Source organism: Chelon labrosus (assembly GCF_963514085.1).
Source record: "Chelon labrosus genome assembly, chromosome: 13".
NCBI lineage: Eukaryota > Metazoa > Chordata > Actinopteri > Mugiliformes > Mugilidae > Chelon > Chelon labrosus.
In genome coordinates, this window is record NC_140346.1 from 6,634,638 (window position 1) to 6,651,848 (window position 17,211).

The following is a 17,211-nucleotide window of genomic DNA, read 5'->3' on the forward strand; positions in this document are numbered from 1 at the left end:
TTTATAAAGATATCTCTTTGATATTGTTGGTTGGCGTACTGCTTTGTTGGATATACCATGACCTGGATGACTGAAAAAGTTCAAAGCAGACATTTTTTTTGACTTGTTTGCCAAAAACAAACAACAACAAAAACATAAAAACTTTATCGAAACAAATATCTTGAATTGAAAAACCGGTCTGTTCTGGTAAGACAGAAGGTGGAGTTAACACCACTTGTCAAAGGAGATGACGAACCCTGATTTATTTTCAGTTGTGGTGCGACCTGAAAAACGCGTTTTTCCATCAGCTGTCTGAGCTGCACAACAACAATGGCATGACAGATATGAAGGCCTGAAGCTTGAAAGAACTGAGAATTCCTTTGACGATCGATTGACCCCATGGCCTCATTTAAGCAGCATGAATGTAAAACTGCTAACCCAGTAAAAATGTTAAACCGTGATCGGAAAAATCTGTGGGGATTAAACTAACACTGCTCTCAAATAGTGTCATTAACTTGTGTTTAACACTGTACACCCAAACAATTATTCGGTAAAGTTTAAAATGAAACTATGGACATGTACATACGCAGTCAAACGGCATGTGCACACTCTCCTTGCAGTTTCTGTAGGCGACCACAGCATTCAGTCGACCTTCAGCGCCATCTGCTGGCAACAGTGGATAAACGCAGGATGTTGTCATGAGACTTTATTGATCCACCAGAGAAATTGCTTAGTTGCACATTGAAATAAATAAATAAATAAATAAATAAACACTCGTAAAAACCACAAGTAAAAAGAAAGATTGGCTAAAATAAAATAAAATTAAAATAGTATAACCAAAAAATGAAGGAACACTATATAATATTTAGGAATGATAGTAAGGTACAACAGTGTCCATTACCATGAATAACATGGAGTTATCTGTTACAGAAAGTTGAGTTGTTGTACAGCTGGACTGAGAATGGTATGAAAGAAGTCCTGTACCGTTCACTGTGGGAGCGGAGCTGGATCAACTCCTCACCAATAACATGACCAGCCTTTCGGATTCATTTGTTGATCCCACTTATGTCCCTTTTGCTGGTGTTGCTCCCCCCACAAACCACAGCAAAGTAGACTCGCTTGCAACAAGTCTGGTAGAAAGACCTGAGCTTCCTCAGGAAGTAGAGTCTACTCAGGCCCTTCTTGTATACAGCATTGCTGTTGTCCCTCTAGTCCAGTCGCTGTTCATGTGGACTCCCAGGTATTTATATTGGTCTACCGCTTCCACCTCCAGACCCTGGATGGTGATGGGCTCCGCTGGTGTCCTCTTTCTCCTGAGGTCATTGACCAGCTCTTTGGTCTTGTCCACATTCAGGAGAAGGTGGTTTGCCTGGGGCCACTCCACAACCTCTCAGATCAGTAATGAATGAAACAAGAGAATCACGTGCTTTATTTATGTAACTAAGAAATAAGATTATGTACAGTGCAGTTTAAAGGTGGAAATATTAGTTTGCTTCTAATACACTTTAAAGTTCTTTTGGTGCCAGCTGTGATTTTAACAGTGTCGCTGTAAGTTTACTAAGAAGCTACAATGGCACACGTGAAAACAAATCACTCCATGTTCAAGCTTTACATTTATCCTATGTAATTTTCCAGTGCTGTAACCTTAAAAAAATGCTTAAGAAAACATCCTGTCAAAAGTAAAAGTAAAAGAAGAAAGCACTGCACTGTCTGTCAAGGTCACAAGTGCAGCCAGAGATATGGTATGTTTCCTATTATAACCAGGTTTGTGTAATGTGGTGTCTACATGACTTCCTTTTACCCAAATAATAAAATTTACCGATTTCACAAACGTGACTGAATCTTGTTCTTTGTTAAAGAAAATTGGGGAACAGATCATTCGAGACCTGGATTACTCTTTGTGAGAAATAAAACTCATTTGAGTATCTCTTAAAAGTAAGTGTTGTCAGTTTGCCGCACTGACGTCCCCCTTACGATAAAACTGTCTGAGCAACACAGAGTCAAGAGTTCATCTCAACAACCCTTTGTCATTGTGCTGCATCATTTACACAGGTTATAAACACGAGCTGCTGAAGTCACGCTGAAGACGTGCCAATAAACAAGTTGTCATGCAGCAATTCTTCTGCTGCACACGTGGACAGCCCAAGGCTTCTCTGAGTCTGAGCCGGTTTTACATGTAGGTCCAGTGCTTTGCTGTATATGGAGTCAGCTTTAGTTGTTAAAACTGCTGTTAACTATTGCACGATAAAGTAATGATACATACAGCAACACATCACGTTTCTTATTAAAAATTTTATTACAACATTTGCTTATGTTGCCACAAGAACTTTCTTTTTTTTTTAAGAAAAAATAAATAAAACTTTATCCAAAACAAAATCTGAGCAGAATAAAAATCACACAAATGCTGAAAAAAGTATTTTAGAGGAAAGTTGGAGCTTAGTGCTTGATGTATATATGAGGTATATTCTGTTCTGCGTCACTGAAAACCAAGTACAAATAACCTTGCTGCTCTGGTTTTCTTTGAATTTAATGTGCCTTTACACAACCCTGATGATAAGCGTCACACTGCTCTGAAATCACGTTCATTTTCAGCAATAATTTCCACTTAAAAAAAAAAAAAAATGTTTACATATTATAAATTAATTAGACAAAAATGTATTTTCAGCTTTTAAGCTTTGGTAAAAGCGGACTGCATGCAAATGATATAAGACAATGGTGCTGAAACACGCACACATTTTATGACTACGCCTAGAAGTTCCACAAGCCTCCACACCTGTACAGTGTCAGTTGCACAGTACTACCACATGTCACTTTTATATTGTTTCTTCAGTCAACAAGGCCGTGTTACAAACTCAAGCAGTGGAAAAACTAATTCTGTCAGGCTGTCAGTCTGTCCTCCCCAGTGTCCTTCTCATGTTCACTGCAGTTGTCTTCGGATGCTGCTTTCTTATTTCTTTGGAACAGACAGAGAATAAGGTGGCTAAGTATATAAAAAGACCGAATACTAGCTTCACAATACCAGTAGGCTTCAGTGATCATAACTGTGTTGCTTTTTCCAGGAAAACAAAGCTACCTAGAGCCTGTCCCAAAATTATAATGAAAAGAACTTATAAAAGATTCAATGAGGAGAATTTTCTTAATGAATTGGGCAACATTCAATGGGATGAAGTATGTGCTATTGATGATGTGGATACCTCTCTTAATTTATTTATGGATTTTTTTATGAGAACTGTTAACAATCATGCCCCGTTAAAGAAATTTACAGTTAAAGCACAAAGTGCTCTTTGGATTGATACTGAATTAAAGAGCTTGATGTCCAAAAGGGACGAGGCTAAGAAGGTTGCTGTGCTTTCTGGTTCTCCTGTAGACAGAAAACTTTATTGTACTCTAAGGAATCATGTGACAAAAATGAATAGAGGAAAAAAGAGAAAATATTATCAAAAGAGAATCTCAGACAGCGGTAAGGATGGTAAAAAGATATGGAATGTACTTAATGAAATCATGGGAAAAAAATCAACCTGTAGTTCTTTTGTCGAATTGAATGGAGTTTATTTGACTAAGCCAATGCAGATTGCCAATTATTTTAATGATTATTTTGTTAATAAGGTTTCTAAATTTAGAGAGAATATGGATTCTACTGTTGATTCAAACTCAGCGGTGATAATAAAACAATGCATTATGAAGGATAAGCTGTGTAATTTTAAATTTCATCAGGTTGATGTTGGGCAGGTGGAAATGATGCTAAGATCTTTGACTGTTGGTGGGTCAGCTGGTACGGACAACTTGGATAGTAAGCTGTTGAGATTATCTGCTGCACAGATTTTCAAACCTATTTGTCATATATTCAACAGATGTCTAATTAGTGGTGTGTGTCCAAAACTTTGGAAGGAAGGCAAGATCATTCCTCTACCTAAAGATATAAAATCAGAGGCCTATTAGCATTTTGCCTGTTTTGAGTAAATTATTGGAAAAGATTGTAAGTAAGCAAGTGAAAGAATACTTTTACCATAATGATTTAACAACAATGTTCCAACATGCTTATAGGTCTGGTCATTCCACCTGCACTGCAATGACACAAATGTCAGATAGCTGGTTAACATCAATTGATAACTCAATGCTAGTGGGTACAGTATTGCTTGACTTCAGTGCTGCCTTTGATGTTATCGACCATGACATTTTAATTTCTAAACTCACTAGTTATGCTTTTAATGCCTGTGCAATTCAGTGGTTTAGGAGCTACTTGTCTGATAGGTCACAGAGAGTATATTTTAATGGTGCATTTTCTTGCTGTAAGTCCCTGAACTGTGGAGTCCCCCAAGGAAGCTGTCTAGGACCTCTTTTATTTTCAATTTTTACTAATGATATGCCGTATGTACTCAGTAAAGCTAGGGTGACTATGTTTGCGGATGATTCTACTCTTTATTATGCAGCCCCCACATGTTCAGAGCTTAAGCAGGTTCTGTCTTGTGAGATTGGCATATTATTCAACTGGATCAAAACAAACTTATCCTTAATATATCAAAAACAAAAAGTATAATATTTGGTTCTAAATACAGATTACTAAATAATCCTAAAATTAATCTACAAATAGATGGTCAAACAATACAGCAAGTAAAAACTGTGAAGCTCCTTGGGCTCTGGCTGGATTGCACATTGTCATGGTCTGATCACATCAACAGAGTTGTTGCCAAAATGGGCAGTGCTGTTGCCATAACGCGTAAATGTGCTCCGTTTCTCAACTCACAGTTGTTTCATCAAGTAGTTTGTTCATTGGTTTTATGTCACCTTGATTACTGTTCAGTTGTATGGTCTGCTGCATCTAGCAGTCTTTTAAACAAATTACAAGTGGCTCAAAACAAGGCTGCAAGACTAGTTCTCAGTTGTTCTCCAAGAACTAGTGTTGCAGAAATGCATGAACGTCTCAGCTGCTTGAGAGTCAAGGACAGACTATCTGCTAATGTACTAATGTACTTGCATAGAATAATTAATACCCAGACTCCTAGATTTTTTTATAATAATATAATTTACTGCTCAAATACTCATTCTTATAACACTCGAGGGGCGAATAGTGGACTGATTACTTTACCACTGCCTAAGTCTGACTCTATGAAGTTGTCAGTATTTTATAGGTCAATTGCGTTTTGGAACAGTCTTTCAGGTGAGGTTGGTGAAATTAAGGGAAAGGCTGGTTTTAAAAGAAGATTAAGAATGTATTTGATATGAATACCTGAATTATATCATCATCCTACTTGCGTGTGGTTGGATTTATGTGATACATGACTGTATATTGCTTTTGTTTTGATTTGTTTTTTTCATTTTTATATATTTTATAATTACTTGAGATTGTAATGCCTGTTTGTGCTCTATTAAATATTACTGACTGGACCCCAGGAAGACTAGCTGTCGCCTTGGCGTCAGCTAATGGGGATCCTTTTTAAATAAACAAATAAACAAATAAACAATACGGAGAATTAACCCAATCAGTGCATAAAGACATAGAAAACTGTCTTTTCATACCTCAGTCCTTCAAACTTCCTCTCCCTGTAAGAGTCCCTCTCCTTCATTATGTAGAGAAGGATCATGTCGCAGAAGAAAGTTCCCTATTGAGTAAAGGTTTATCAAATTTTCTGCTGGCAACATGCAAAAAGCATCCTGTGCAGTTCTTTTAAATTTTTAATGAATATATTATTGATTGTACTTACTGCTCCCATCAAAGCCAGACCTGAACCAACATTAATGACTGTTGGGACAATGCTGAATTTTCCAGCCTACAAATGACAGTAGAAACATAAAATGAGAAAATGTTATAGATTATTATTATAAGAGTAATAAATAGTTTTACCAAATCACTGTGACAAATTCAGAGGAGTCCCAGAAGGGACATCACAAAAGAAGATGTGCATTCACAAGATCATGAGAAGTTTTTGCAAGATCACACAAAAGTTTTTTGTTGATTTATATATTGATCAGTTTACTTCCAAGGGCAGTTAAGCACCATGGAAATATAAAAAATGCATGAGCCCGTGGGGCACCAGACAATTTTATTTTGAGACTGGCATCAAATATGATGCCATTAAATAATGCAAGGAGACAATCTTGCCCGTAAGACACACACTGAGGAACCACTCGCTGTTAGCTGCTAATGACTTGAGTTCATTAGCAACTAACATCAATACTATATGGCCTATGGAGCACCAGAAGGGACATGGTGGTGGAAACCTTGCAAAGGTCTCACAAAGGTTTCTTGGATCTTTCTTAGACATTTGTTAAGATCCTGCAAAAGTACATACTGCAATCTTCTGACAGCAGAGGTTTTTTTTTTTTAACCATGTCTCCTGCTTAATGATTGTCTAACAAAAGCTTTTGTGTTGTTCTTGTGGATAAACCAGCACCATTGAGCTTCATTTCAAGCTTTCAACCCAAAAATAAACATACCTTTCCATACACCATGACGTGAAACCGGACTCCAAAGACTTTATACAGAGATCGATGGATTTCACCTTCAGCATTTTTAAAGTATCGAGTGTGTCTGTTGGAAATAAAAAAGGAAAATATGGAGGCATGAGAATACACCGGATGAAAAATCATTAAGTATTTGTTCATGACTTTTGGATCTCTTCCAAAACCTCATGGTAGAGATAAAAATAATGGCATGTCTTTACAACATAACAACAAAAGCGGTGTCTACAGTGAGTCTCACCTAAAGTTAAATCCAGCTGCAATGGACTTGTCGGAGACACCCTTGTCCAGGCGGGTGAAGTGGTACTCTGGATGGCAGTGAGAGTCAGCTTTGTCGAGGTCACAGTCCCACTGTATCACTATGCCAATGGAGCCGCCCTGAAAAACAGTGAAAACTTGTTATGATCTAGTTTGTGTCACTTTCTCAACATTTCCTAATTCACTCAATGCCAGCGTTACACTCAACGTTGTAATGTGGGCTCACACCACACTTTATTCTTGTTAGAATATGACTAACATTGTGTGGCATATAGACAGAGATTTCAGCCGATATGAAGAAAAAAAATACCTTGTATGCAATTGGCTAGCACGTTGCTGTTGCCCTCCAAACCAGCTTTTCCCCACAAAAATGTTGTGGACGGGCAAAGTTTGAGTTGACTTCCTGGCCTCAACCTGTTACCTTGTAAAAGTAATTTAAACCTGGTTTAAAAAATTTAAGAATTTTTTCCCGTTTGCCCTAAAACTTTGGTCTGCAGCCAAAATGTACAGAAGGTCATACTCATCTTCCTCAAGACAAGACTTACAGTTTTGTGCAAAAATTGAAATGTTTATAAGTGAATGATAGCAGTCTGAGTTTGAAATATTGAGTGGACGCGTCATAGTCCTTTTAGTATCCTTGTTTCTGTGGAGAGCTGCAGTGTGAAGATGCTAAATTGCCGGATGCTAAATTAACTTGGCCTTGTAAAACAGCATGTACCAGTCAAATCACAGTTCTGGGATTTGTTTGAGTGTACAGCTCAGCACCACAATAAAGGTTAATGTTTAAAGTTGTGCAACATCCACTAACTCAATATGCAGCCGGACGTTGTAATACTAACAAATGTGGCCATGTCCTGGAAGTTGTATCCAGCTCGCCTGGTGATGTCTCCCAGACGAAAGATGGGACAGTAGGGGTGACACTCCTCGTCATATCGGCATTTCTTCAGGTAGGAGTCATTCGTTGTTTCGAGAACGTTCGACCTCAGAGTTGAGAAACACACAGAAGTGTACGTAAGGGGGTGGACTGCTCAGCCTACTGTACATAACTGTTCTCAGTTGAATGCTGAAATAGATGACTTACTTTGAAAAGGAAAATTTGGGAAATTGGATGAAATTCTTTATGTACATGGTGAAGTTTTCAGCATTTGTCAGCATCGGCCCTCTGGAAAAATATATGAGTAAATGTTTAAGAAACCCCTGCCTCTCGCCCGATGACAGCTGGGATAGGCTCCAGCAGACCCCCGCGACCCTTAACAGGACCAAGCGGGTATAGAAGATGAATGAATGAATGAATGAATGTTTAAGAAAATGAAGTGGTCAATTTCTAGGTTAGGTCAAGAGATCAAATGTTTGTTGCAGTAAATAGGTGAAAACTAGACATGCATACAGGGATTGTGTTTGGACCTCTGGGTGAACTATAGCATTTAGATTAAACTGTCTATAAAGCCACTGTTTAATGTGAGCAGGCAGGATGCTGATGTACTGCCATTGTCTAAATTAGGCCTAGAGAGCAGTGTTGCTTCAGATGATTCAGCAGATTTACGACAGCACAGCCTGACCCACTTCAAGGTCTAATGATAAACCAAAACAACATGATGAATGATGAATGAATAGCCTACCAGTCCTGGGTGGTAATTCTAATCCAGTTCAACTAGGGCTATAGTCCAAGACGTTTTGCTCTGTGCTTTCAAGGGACCTTGAACCATATGAGAAAATGCCAACTCCAGTGGACTGAACCCCAGAGATTCCTGGACTACATGCCAAATGACAAACATCTGTAAGTGAACCTCCCGGTCTCAGTCCTTTTCAAGCTCCAGACAATAAGCATAGCACGTCGTGACTCTTGAGGTGATATGCACTGCAATGGTAGAGGGGCGTAACACACATTATTGTGGTGTAAAAGTATTTTAATGTACAGTTTTCTTTTCCATCAATCTTCACTAGATAACCCATAATGTGAACATAATGCCCACCCAAGTTTTGGTACATTTGGAGCACAAATGTGCACAATTCAGAGCACAAGCTGTTGCAGAAAATGACTGCACGAATGCTTCTGAGTTAACACCCAACCCTGTTACATGTTCTCTGCCGCTATGACTTCTGACAGGGGTGTTTCTGCTGGTTAGCCCACAAACAGCAGTGAGGAAGCGCTTTATTTAGCAGGTCACACCCTCAAAGTACCTGTTTTTCACATGTTATATTTTTGGTTTGGTATCAGGCTTCTTGTATTAATGCAAGCTTATATAAATGTCCAGAGGACAGTGTGTGACCAAACTGCATTGCAGATGCTCGGGTGCTGTGGGTTCTTATCTGTTATTCTGCTATCAGTTAATTGTGCTTCCAAAAGGATTATTTCGTGTTTTAAAGAAGAAGTATGCACAAACCTATAGGCACTTTAAATGTTTACATTCTTCTCTATCTTGTAATACCATCTGGGAAAGTTTGATTGTTCAGTAGCAGAGAGAGCAAAGGATCTGTGGTTCTCCAAGATGCTGGAACAACCTGCCTGCACCTCAAATACTGATTTCATTCAGAAGTTGGAGAGCAACCTCAGTTTTAGTGCTAACCCATTTACATATTACTGATGGAAATAGGCCCTATATACTGTGTACAGAGGTAGAAATAGTAATATTTTCCATAGTCTTACGATGGTTTGGATTTTCTTTCACCGGGACACCAGCCGTAAATTTCACAGCTACCGGTGGAGTTTTCATCCTTTTTTAAGCATCTGCCACTCTTGACTCCTGCAGAAAAGCAGCACAATAAAACAGATTCAGATATGCTGCATTTTGTTTAACTTTTGTTTTCACCATCTGTGGGTGGTGCACACTAGCCTGGCTCCGCCTGCCTACGTACTTCCGCTCATTTGCATTCCCTACAGTACTCTGCGAAGTCAGAGAGTCTGGTATCCAGGCTAACTTCCATCACCTAGGTCCGTGTTGTCCAGATACCTGCCTGTAATTAGATTATTTGTTTTTCATTCATTTGTGGGGTTTTAAGTTTCTCATCATCGCCAGTGATTTAGAATATTTAGCTCATTTAGACTATTCAGAGCATTTAGGCCACCATCACTAGTCATTTAGAACAAAATAAGCTTGGATGAGTAGAGAAACATCAGGCAGTCCGGCTTCCTGAATAACTGAGAATCTTCACGGACATGTTTTTTTTCTTACCATTCCCAGCCACTACGACCTTTCCCTCTTTACAGTCGGCATCGCTGCTGCAGCGACCGTCCAGCACTTTGGAGCTCTGGAAAGAAACGCCATAGGACAAATGAGGGCAGCAGTTTAAGAAACACTTAAAACACACTGTACCTGACCATTTTCTCACAAGCTGACAAATGAACCTGAGCATGGATGAGTCATGTTAAGACCTGCTGCACACTTCAGTGAAGATACTAGGCTAATATTAAAGCTAATTTTACATCCAGTCTTTTATAATAAAAACAAAAGCAAAATCCTGACATCCTAAATAGAAATAATAACAGAATATGTCAGAATTAGTCTGTACTGATGCAGCACCATAATTATGAAATCAAAATGTATATAGTTGTTTATGGACACATGTCTGCACTCTTTGTGGAACAGAATACATTGTTTTGCAAACTTGACTGCAACATAAGATATGACAGTGAAAGACTCTCTCTCAAGTGTCAGAAGCGAGGGGCCTGGTAGGAGCCAAGATGTATACAAGAGCAGATATTTTTGGCTGTGCGGTGCTCACACAGGCCATTCTTCCTGGCTGCTGGCAGTGCTGCAGGCAACCAGGAGTTTACATACCAGGAGCCCTCTGGAAATAAAAGATGTAGCTGAGAGAAATGATGAGAAGTGTCATGGCCACACAAACACTCATAGGAAGAAGAAAAGTGAGTCAGCCTTTGTTAAAAGTCTTTTGCCGTGACTAAGCACTGAAGACAAGACCCACTGTGCCACCAACTGAGCTGTTTGTATGTGTTGCTACAGCAAGCAGGAGCGGAGCTACAGACTGATAATTGACAAGGCAAATGATCGTCAAATGATCCTCAACATTTTAAATTTCAGAGTGACTTTAGGAGGTCTCTAAAATGCTTTACTGTTTGGTGACCATATGTGCTCAATAACCTAAAATGGGACAAAAATGCTTTGTCACTTTTGAGTCTTCTCCATCCTGGCATTTTAAAAAATGACTTGCTCACATTTGTCGAGAGAGATGTTTGACACTGTAGTAGACGGAGATCGCAACACATCAAGGAAGGCGATATGAGCAAAGAAAAGTTGAGATTTCCTTGTTTTTGATTAAAAATACAGAATTGCACAGCGCATATTGTATCCTTGAAACGGTCTAGACTGTTTTCCAGACGCTCACTGTGGCAAACAGGAAAAGCATCAATTTTTAAAAAATCGACAGTGTAACGAAACCAACTCCTGACTTCCTCCCAAACTCATGTTTGCCTCAAAACTCCCTGAGCAGCGTGCTGCATCCTGTTATCAACCTCCTTGTAGATGCCGGAATACATAGTGAAAGTGAAAGCAGGTGCACGAAAGGGTAAGCAGAGTTCATTCGTCAAATTTAAAAATAAGGACTAGCAAATTACTATTTACTATTTCAGCTCAGTTCATGTTACTTGCATGAGTGCCTTTTGCAGTTTTCTCATAGAAGCATCACCACAGAGGTCTAACATGTCAGTGGTTCTAAATATTCTTACCTCAGCACAGAATCCCAGCTTCTGGTTTGGAGTTTCTATGAAGCTGGTTACAATGAACAGAACCGCTTCACCCTATATGTAAACAAAAAACAGTGTATTTTTATTTAATAGGAGTTTCATGTTATGATGGCCCCTACGCTGCCTCCCTTTAACCTCAGGACTTCACCTGACACTGCTCCTATCTGCAGACCTGTCGTATTTGAAACTTTTAATCTGTGACAGATCTCAGTCATCCAAATCATATTATATCCAAAAAACAATCTGAAACAAGGGCTGAGTTTCTTGAAGATGATGATGAGTAGCAAAATACCATAACCTGGATGACTGAGAACCTTCACTGAGTAGCAAATTGTCTTCTAAGATGTCTACAAGTCCAGATTTGCTTGTTTCAGATCGTTGTTTTGGATGCTACAGATTTCATTGTTCCATTGTTCCCATTATTTAAGTGTGTTTACTTTTTGGGTGTTAGCCAAGAGTACAAGTCTTTCAATTTGGTTACTGTCAGCTAGATTTAGCCATATGTGCTGTAGCGGTGGAAGTGTGTTGTTTGAGGTGTGGCCATAATATCACAGACTTGCAGCGTATTATTTGTTTGATCTAGCTAGATTTGTATTTTGTCCACGAATCTTGAATGTGTGCAGCATCAAACCCAGGTTCTCAGCCTTAGACAATGCTAACCAGCTGTGGTTTCATTTTTACATCAAATACACCGGCCTCAATCTTCTCATTTAAGATACAAATAAGTATTTTTAAAAATGTAAAGTGTCACGTTCAGCTCAGGCGTACCATGTGACTTTCCATGTATGAGTTTTCATCTGTGATGCCTGAATTATTACATGTCTCAAAAGCCTTGTAATATATACATATGTGTGTATATATATACTGTATATGAGTGTTTACACCTGTGGTGGGATTACGTAGTCCTCCGGTCCCCACACCATCAGACCTGACTCTGTGGTGTTTGTCAGTGAGACTCCTTTCACTTTAGTAATGACAGAACTCTGGATGGCCTCTTCTGTCTCCTGGTAGCCTTTCTTTGTCAAGAAAACCCACCTTTGCACAGCAGACATAAGATACAAAGTACTCTTAAAACATTGTTGTGAAAGACAGCAATATAGAAAGTAAAGATTGCTGACTAGATCAGGTGTGCTACTACGTGTGTTGTGGTTTTTGCTACAGAGCGGAAGACCACAAGCCACAGCAGTTAACAACAGAAAATGATGAGAATGACAGTTTGTGGCATATAAAGAATGTTCAGTTTAGGTCATTTTAAACCAGATCAGCCTCCAACACGTAAATACAGAATATATTTAGTTAGTGCCAGGCATTAAATATATGTATATGTCTATATATTATCCTATTGTAATATTGTGATTACTTGCGACTTGCTGTGTTGACTTGCTTTCAAAGTAATTTGTAGCAATTTGTAGCATGCAGAATGAGGTAATGAATCATTTGTAATGTTTTACTTACCCTATAAGGTAGGCCATGAGGGACAGCTGGATAAGTCGGTACAAAACTCCAACTCTTTTATTTTCTGCAACAATGTACTTTTCCGTTTTGTAGTTAAATAAGACAAAGCAACGATCCTTCCAGATGCTCATCCTGCAGCTGTATGTTAACAGTTTGCTGTCAGTGCGTAATGAGTGGGATGGTGCCACACGCGCACAGACACACAGACGGAGGAAGGTTTCAGTGAGGCTCCCCACAGTTAAGAATCAACAAACACTCCCACAACTTGCAAGTCGCTGCTCAGAGGTCGTCATCAACCCCTGAGCTCTGCTCAGCCTGATCTGTTCAAGCAAAACCTGCTGTCACGACAGTATTGGAAATAAAAAAGAGAGAGAAGACACTCTTCTCAGGAGTAATGGAAAATTATTTGGCCAACACTGATGATTATTTAATTTAAGTGAAAAAAGCTCACATGTCAGCATGCACAGTCAAAAATATGACAGCATTCCATGGGAATTGTTGACTTTGTCAAGCAAATAGTATTTGATCCTGTTTGCCTGTGAATAAAGGTGAGACTCAAACAAATGACACATATACAACGATCAGGCATAACATTACGACCACTGACAGGAGAAGTAAATAACATTGACCATCTTGTGACAGTTCATTGTTCTGCTGGGAAACCTTTGGACCTGACATCCATGCTACTTAGACATGTACCACCTACGTAGACCAGACCAGACACCCCCAATGCAATAGCAATGACACTCCTTGATGGCAGCAGCCATCCCCAGCAGGATGCAGCCTGACACAGGCACACAAACAAAAACGTTTTAGGAACAACTCAAAAAAACATGAAGAACAGCACAAAGTGTTGACCTGGCCTCCAAATTCACTAGATCCCAAAGTGATCAAGTATCTGTGGGATGATGCAGAGAGGCCCCTCCCTTCAACCCATAGGACTCGAAGGACCCCACTAACAACATTCTGTTTTGGAGGCACAAGACCTACATAATATTAGGTATAATAATATATGTTATGCCTGATTGGTGTATCTGACATTTTGTCTTTTTTATCATCTGATTCACCTTCAAATCCACAAAGAATTAGAGGTTCCAGGCTAGGTGTCAGTGATTAGAACCTCCTTAGGGACCAATTGGTAGCACTTGCCTTATTTGAACCTCCGACATCTAGGGTTAGCTCTTTGCTTTGCTGTTGAAGTGAATGTTGTCTTCATGCCAAGGTGTAAACAATTACCTGCCATCAGAAAATGTTAGTGGATGTCTAAGAGTCTGCTGATGGATTTAAAAAGATCTTGAAATTATTTGAAATATATCATCCCTCTGTGAGGAAAATACTCAACAATAGATGTAGATCTCAACAGTTGGCCCAGATCTAGCCACCAAACAGATTCAGCACAACATGACATTGTTTGATACAAAAACAAGTTTTCAAAAACACACAAGAAAGTCTTCGCAAGATCTGCAGGTTGCAGCTGCTAGTATCAAAATGCATGCATTTACAATCAAAAAGAGGTTTCACAAGCATACCATCATGTGAGGTGTGCTGTTCAAAAAGCTAAATTACAGGTATACAATAAAGATATAGTATAGGAGACTTGAGTAAATCTACCCGGCCTCTCACCCGATGACAGCTGGGGCACACTGTAAATTCTAACAAGTTTAGTTTACTTAAAGACATTTAGGAAACCGATTACCTTGGTAAAAGTAAGTAAACTAATTTTATTGTGTGAAGTAGTGTGAAATTATTATATTTAAGTGAGCTGTACTTGTTTGAAGTGGATTACACTAAGATACCTCAAGTGAAGTATATTACAAATTTCAAGTGATGTCCACTTGTTTTGGCAGAATATATTAAGTTAATGTGACGCAAAGTATTTGAATTGCAGCAACTTGATTCAAATTTAACTGTACTGAGATACATTAAGTTCAAAAACAAGTACAGCTCACTTAAATATAATAATTTCTCACTACTTCACACAATTAAATTACTTACTTTTCCCAAGGTAATTGGTTTCCTAAATTTCTTTAAGTAAACTCAACTTGACCGAAACTCAATAAAGATAAGTCACATTAACTTAATATACTGTGCCAAAGTAAGAGAGCAGTACTTTAAATAAATGCACTTAACATACCTTAGTTTAGCTAAATTAAAAATAAGAATTCATAAAATGGCATTACAAACATGTTTTTTATTTCAGTATCTGTAAACAACAACAATAACAATCAACATGCTGTTCATTCGGAAACTTGTCTAGAAAGAGATCATCAAAGGTCGAGTTTGGCTGAACAACTGGGGGGGGATAGATAGATAAAAGGTCAGAATATCGCTTTAGCACCACATATACTTAGTTTTTAAATGGGGTTTACCAAATTTGAATGTGCAAATACACTGCTGATGAAGACATGGTATTGGAGAGGTTCTTGTGAAGCCACCATGCTTTAATCTATGATGCTTTAATAGCTGGCCTTGTTCTGGAGAGATAAAAGTGCAGAACTTGCACATCCACTGCATCCCTCTTCCAGTAGACACTTAAAAAAAAAATACAGGAGAACAATAAATTAGACTAAAAGAGACAGCGACCACCTATTGTAATGTCTATGGTTGAAGTATTTGGGATTAGCAACCTGCCCATCGAGATGTTACTAATTATTTATCATTGTTATTATTCATCATCATATTTTATATTTAAATCCAGTGATAGAAATAAAAACAAGCGAAGCAGCAGTTAGGGAGGAGGTGTAGTGGGACGAAAAGCTGCGGTACCAGATAACTGTCGGCTGTGACAGTTATCTGGTACCCTGGTGGCCAGTACAGTCTTGGTGACCGAGGGTACCTCCTTTCTAACTGCCACCAACTTCACTGCCACAGACACCACCTAAGGCAGGCTAAATGGGGGAAAAAAAAAAATAAAATAAAAAAAAAATGTATTAAATCAGTACAATTTTAACAGTCATGTGTTACCACATTCTCATGTCCTTCATATCTAAGCAAGATTAAATGATGAACTGATTAATATTGTTTCAATAATGTTTCCAGATTAGTGTATTAAAACAGACAGCAGCAATGTATTACTTAAGGATAAGCATCACTAATAAATCTGACCTGCATTTTTGAATGTCTAAATGAAATCTTCTGTGTTGGTTTGTTGGTTTTAGTACTTAGGGTCATGCCACCTGCATGAAATAAACCAAACTGGGTAAAGTCACTAATCTATGCCAGGTGTCAGCATTTATCAAAATACTGTAGTTATAAATAAGTGTAAAAATTATTGAGTGTACGGTTGTGATGGCGGTAAGTCTTCAAGAAACGTTCCATCACTGTGTTTTTTTTTGTTTTTTTTTTGATAGTCTAATTTTTCTTGTGATGATCATCAGGTATAGCATTTTTATCTGTACACTCTGAATCAAAGAGGTGGTTCACTTAATCAGACATGTCAATGGATGACTGTTCTTACCTCTTGCCTCCATCTTCTGTTTTTATAGGACATATTTAAGTTTTTTTTTATTTAAATTTAAAAACTTCATCTATCTTATTAAAACATATACCCGTGGATGATACTGATTCTATAAACAGGGAATATCTAAAGCTTCTTGTAATTTGCATTCAAATCTGTGCATGCTTGGTTATTCACACATCTTACACTTTAACACCCCAGTTAGCAAAGAAAAAGATTTGATTTAAAAGAAATGAGCCTTTTGTGTTGAAACAGAAAGTAACAGTCTCTACAGGAAGAATGTCCCCCCCCCCAAAACTGAAAGTAGGTAAAGAAGCATCACACCTCGACGTTACCGCACTAGAGGAAACTTCCAGAAATGTTAAACCTTTAACCAGTAAGCAAAACTGCAGATGTACGTGACTGAGCTGTGGAAGAAGCATGTTGACCTTTAAAATGCACAAGCTGTAAAACCACTGTAAAAGTACATCTGCATGCAACTGGACCAGGACAGCACTGAGCACCATTTTCGCAATGCTAAAGTGGTCAAATCAATATCATGGCAGCAATATCAATAGAAAAGCTGAAAAAGTGGATCAATATAAACAGTAAACATTTAACCAGAATTACAGCTGTGTTTAGTTTTACTTATTAGATTAAATCATAACTTAAAGCAGGACCCACTTTGAAACCTTTATCGTTTATGCTGGTTTTGTGGTTTGGTGTTTCTAAAGTCACACATACACAGACACACAATGAACCTGGGCAGTTTGCCTGTGCAACGTCCAGATTTGATGTTATTTATATTATTTTATGAGGTAAATAACCCTGATATTAAAGCTCTGATGAAGGAAAAGAAGAGAGCTTTCAAATCAGGGAATAAGTAGGAGCTGAGGACTGTACAGAAGGAGCTGAGAAGGAA

The 17,211-nt window shown here is 38.4% G+C and overlaps 1 protein-coding gene across 2 annotated transcripts; it reads right to left on the bottom strand.

Moving 5' to 3' along the window:
- Positions 1–839: 839 nt before the first annotated feature.
- On the bottom strand, positions 840–13,366 carry LOC311498045 (P2X purinoceptor 5-like). Of its 2 annotated transcripts, XM_084558480.1 has the most exons (13): positions 12,854–13,366; positions 12,283–12,433; positions 11,381–11,452; positions 9,870–9,945; positions 9,344–9,440; positions 7,778–7,858; positions 7,536–7,677; positions 6,680–6,816; positions 6,415–6,508; positions 5,682–5,747; positions 5,497–5,579; positions 3,986–4,043; positions 2,821–2,932 (listed from the first exon to the last, which is right to left on the bottom strand). In XM_084558480.1, exons 1-12 carry the CDS (start codon positions 12,982–12,984, stop codon positions 3,995–3,997), a joined length of 1,179 nt encoding a protein of 392 aa, XP_084414606.1. In that variant the 5' UTR covers positions 12,985–13,366; the 3' UTR covers positions 2,821–2,932; positions 3,986–3,994. The 2 variants fall into 2 exon arrangements, with proteins under 2 accessions (XP_084414605.1, XP_084414606.1); XM_084558479.1 differs by lacking the exon at positions 3,986–4,043 and having other exon boundaries at positions 840–2,932.
- Between the last annotated feature and the right edge of the window lie 3,845 nt (positions 13,367–17,211).

What these genes read in the sequence shown, in the direction of transcription:
- LOC311498045 (XM_084558479.1), bottom strand. Translation starts at nt 12,984, where the DNA reads ATGAGCATCTGGAAGGATCGTTGCTTTGTCTTATTTAACTACAAAACG. An exon ending in GAAAGAAAATCCAAACCATC is followed by an intron (nt 7,859 to 9,343) that starts GTAAGACTATGG and finishes ATATTTTTCCAG; the next exon opens with AGGGCCGATGCTGACAAATG. An exon ending in AGGAAGTTTGAAGGACTGAG is followed by an intron (nt 2,933 to 5,496) that starts GTATGAAAAGAC and finishes TCTGTTCCAAAG; the next exon opens with AAATAAGAAAGCAGCATCCG.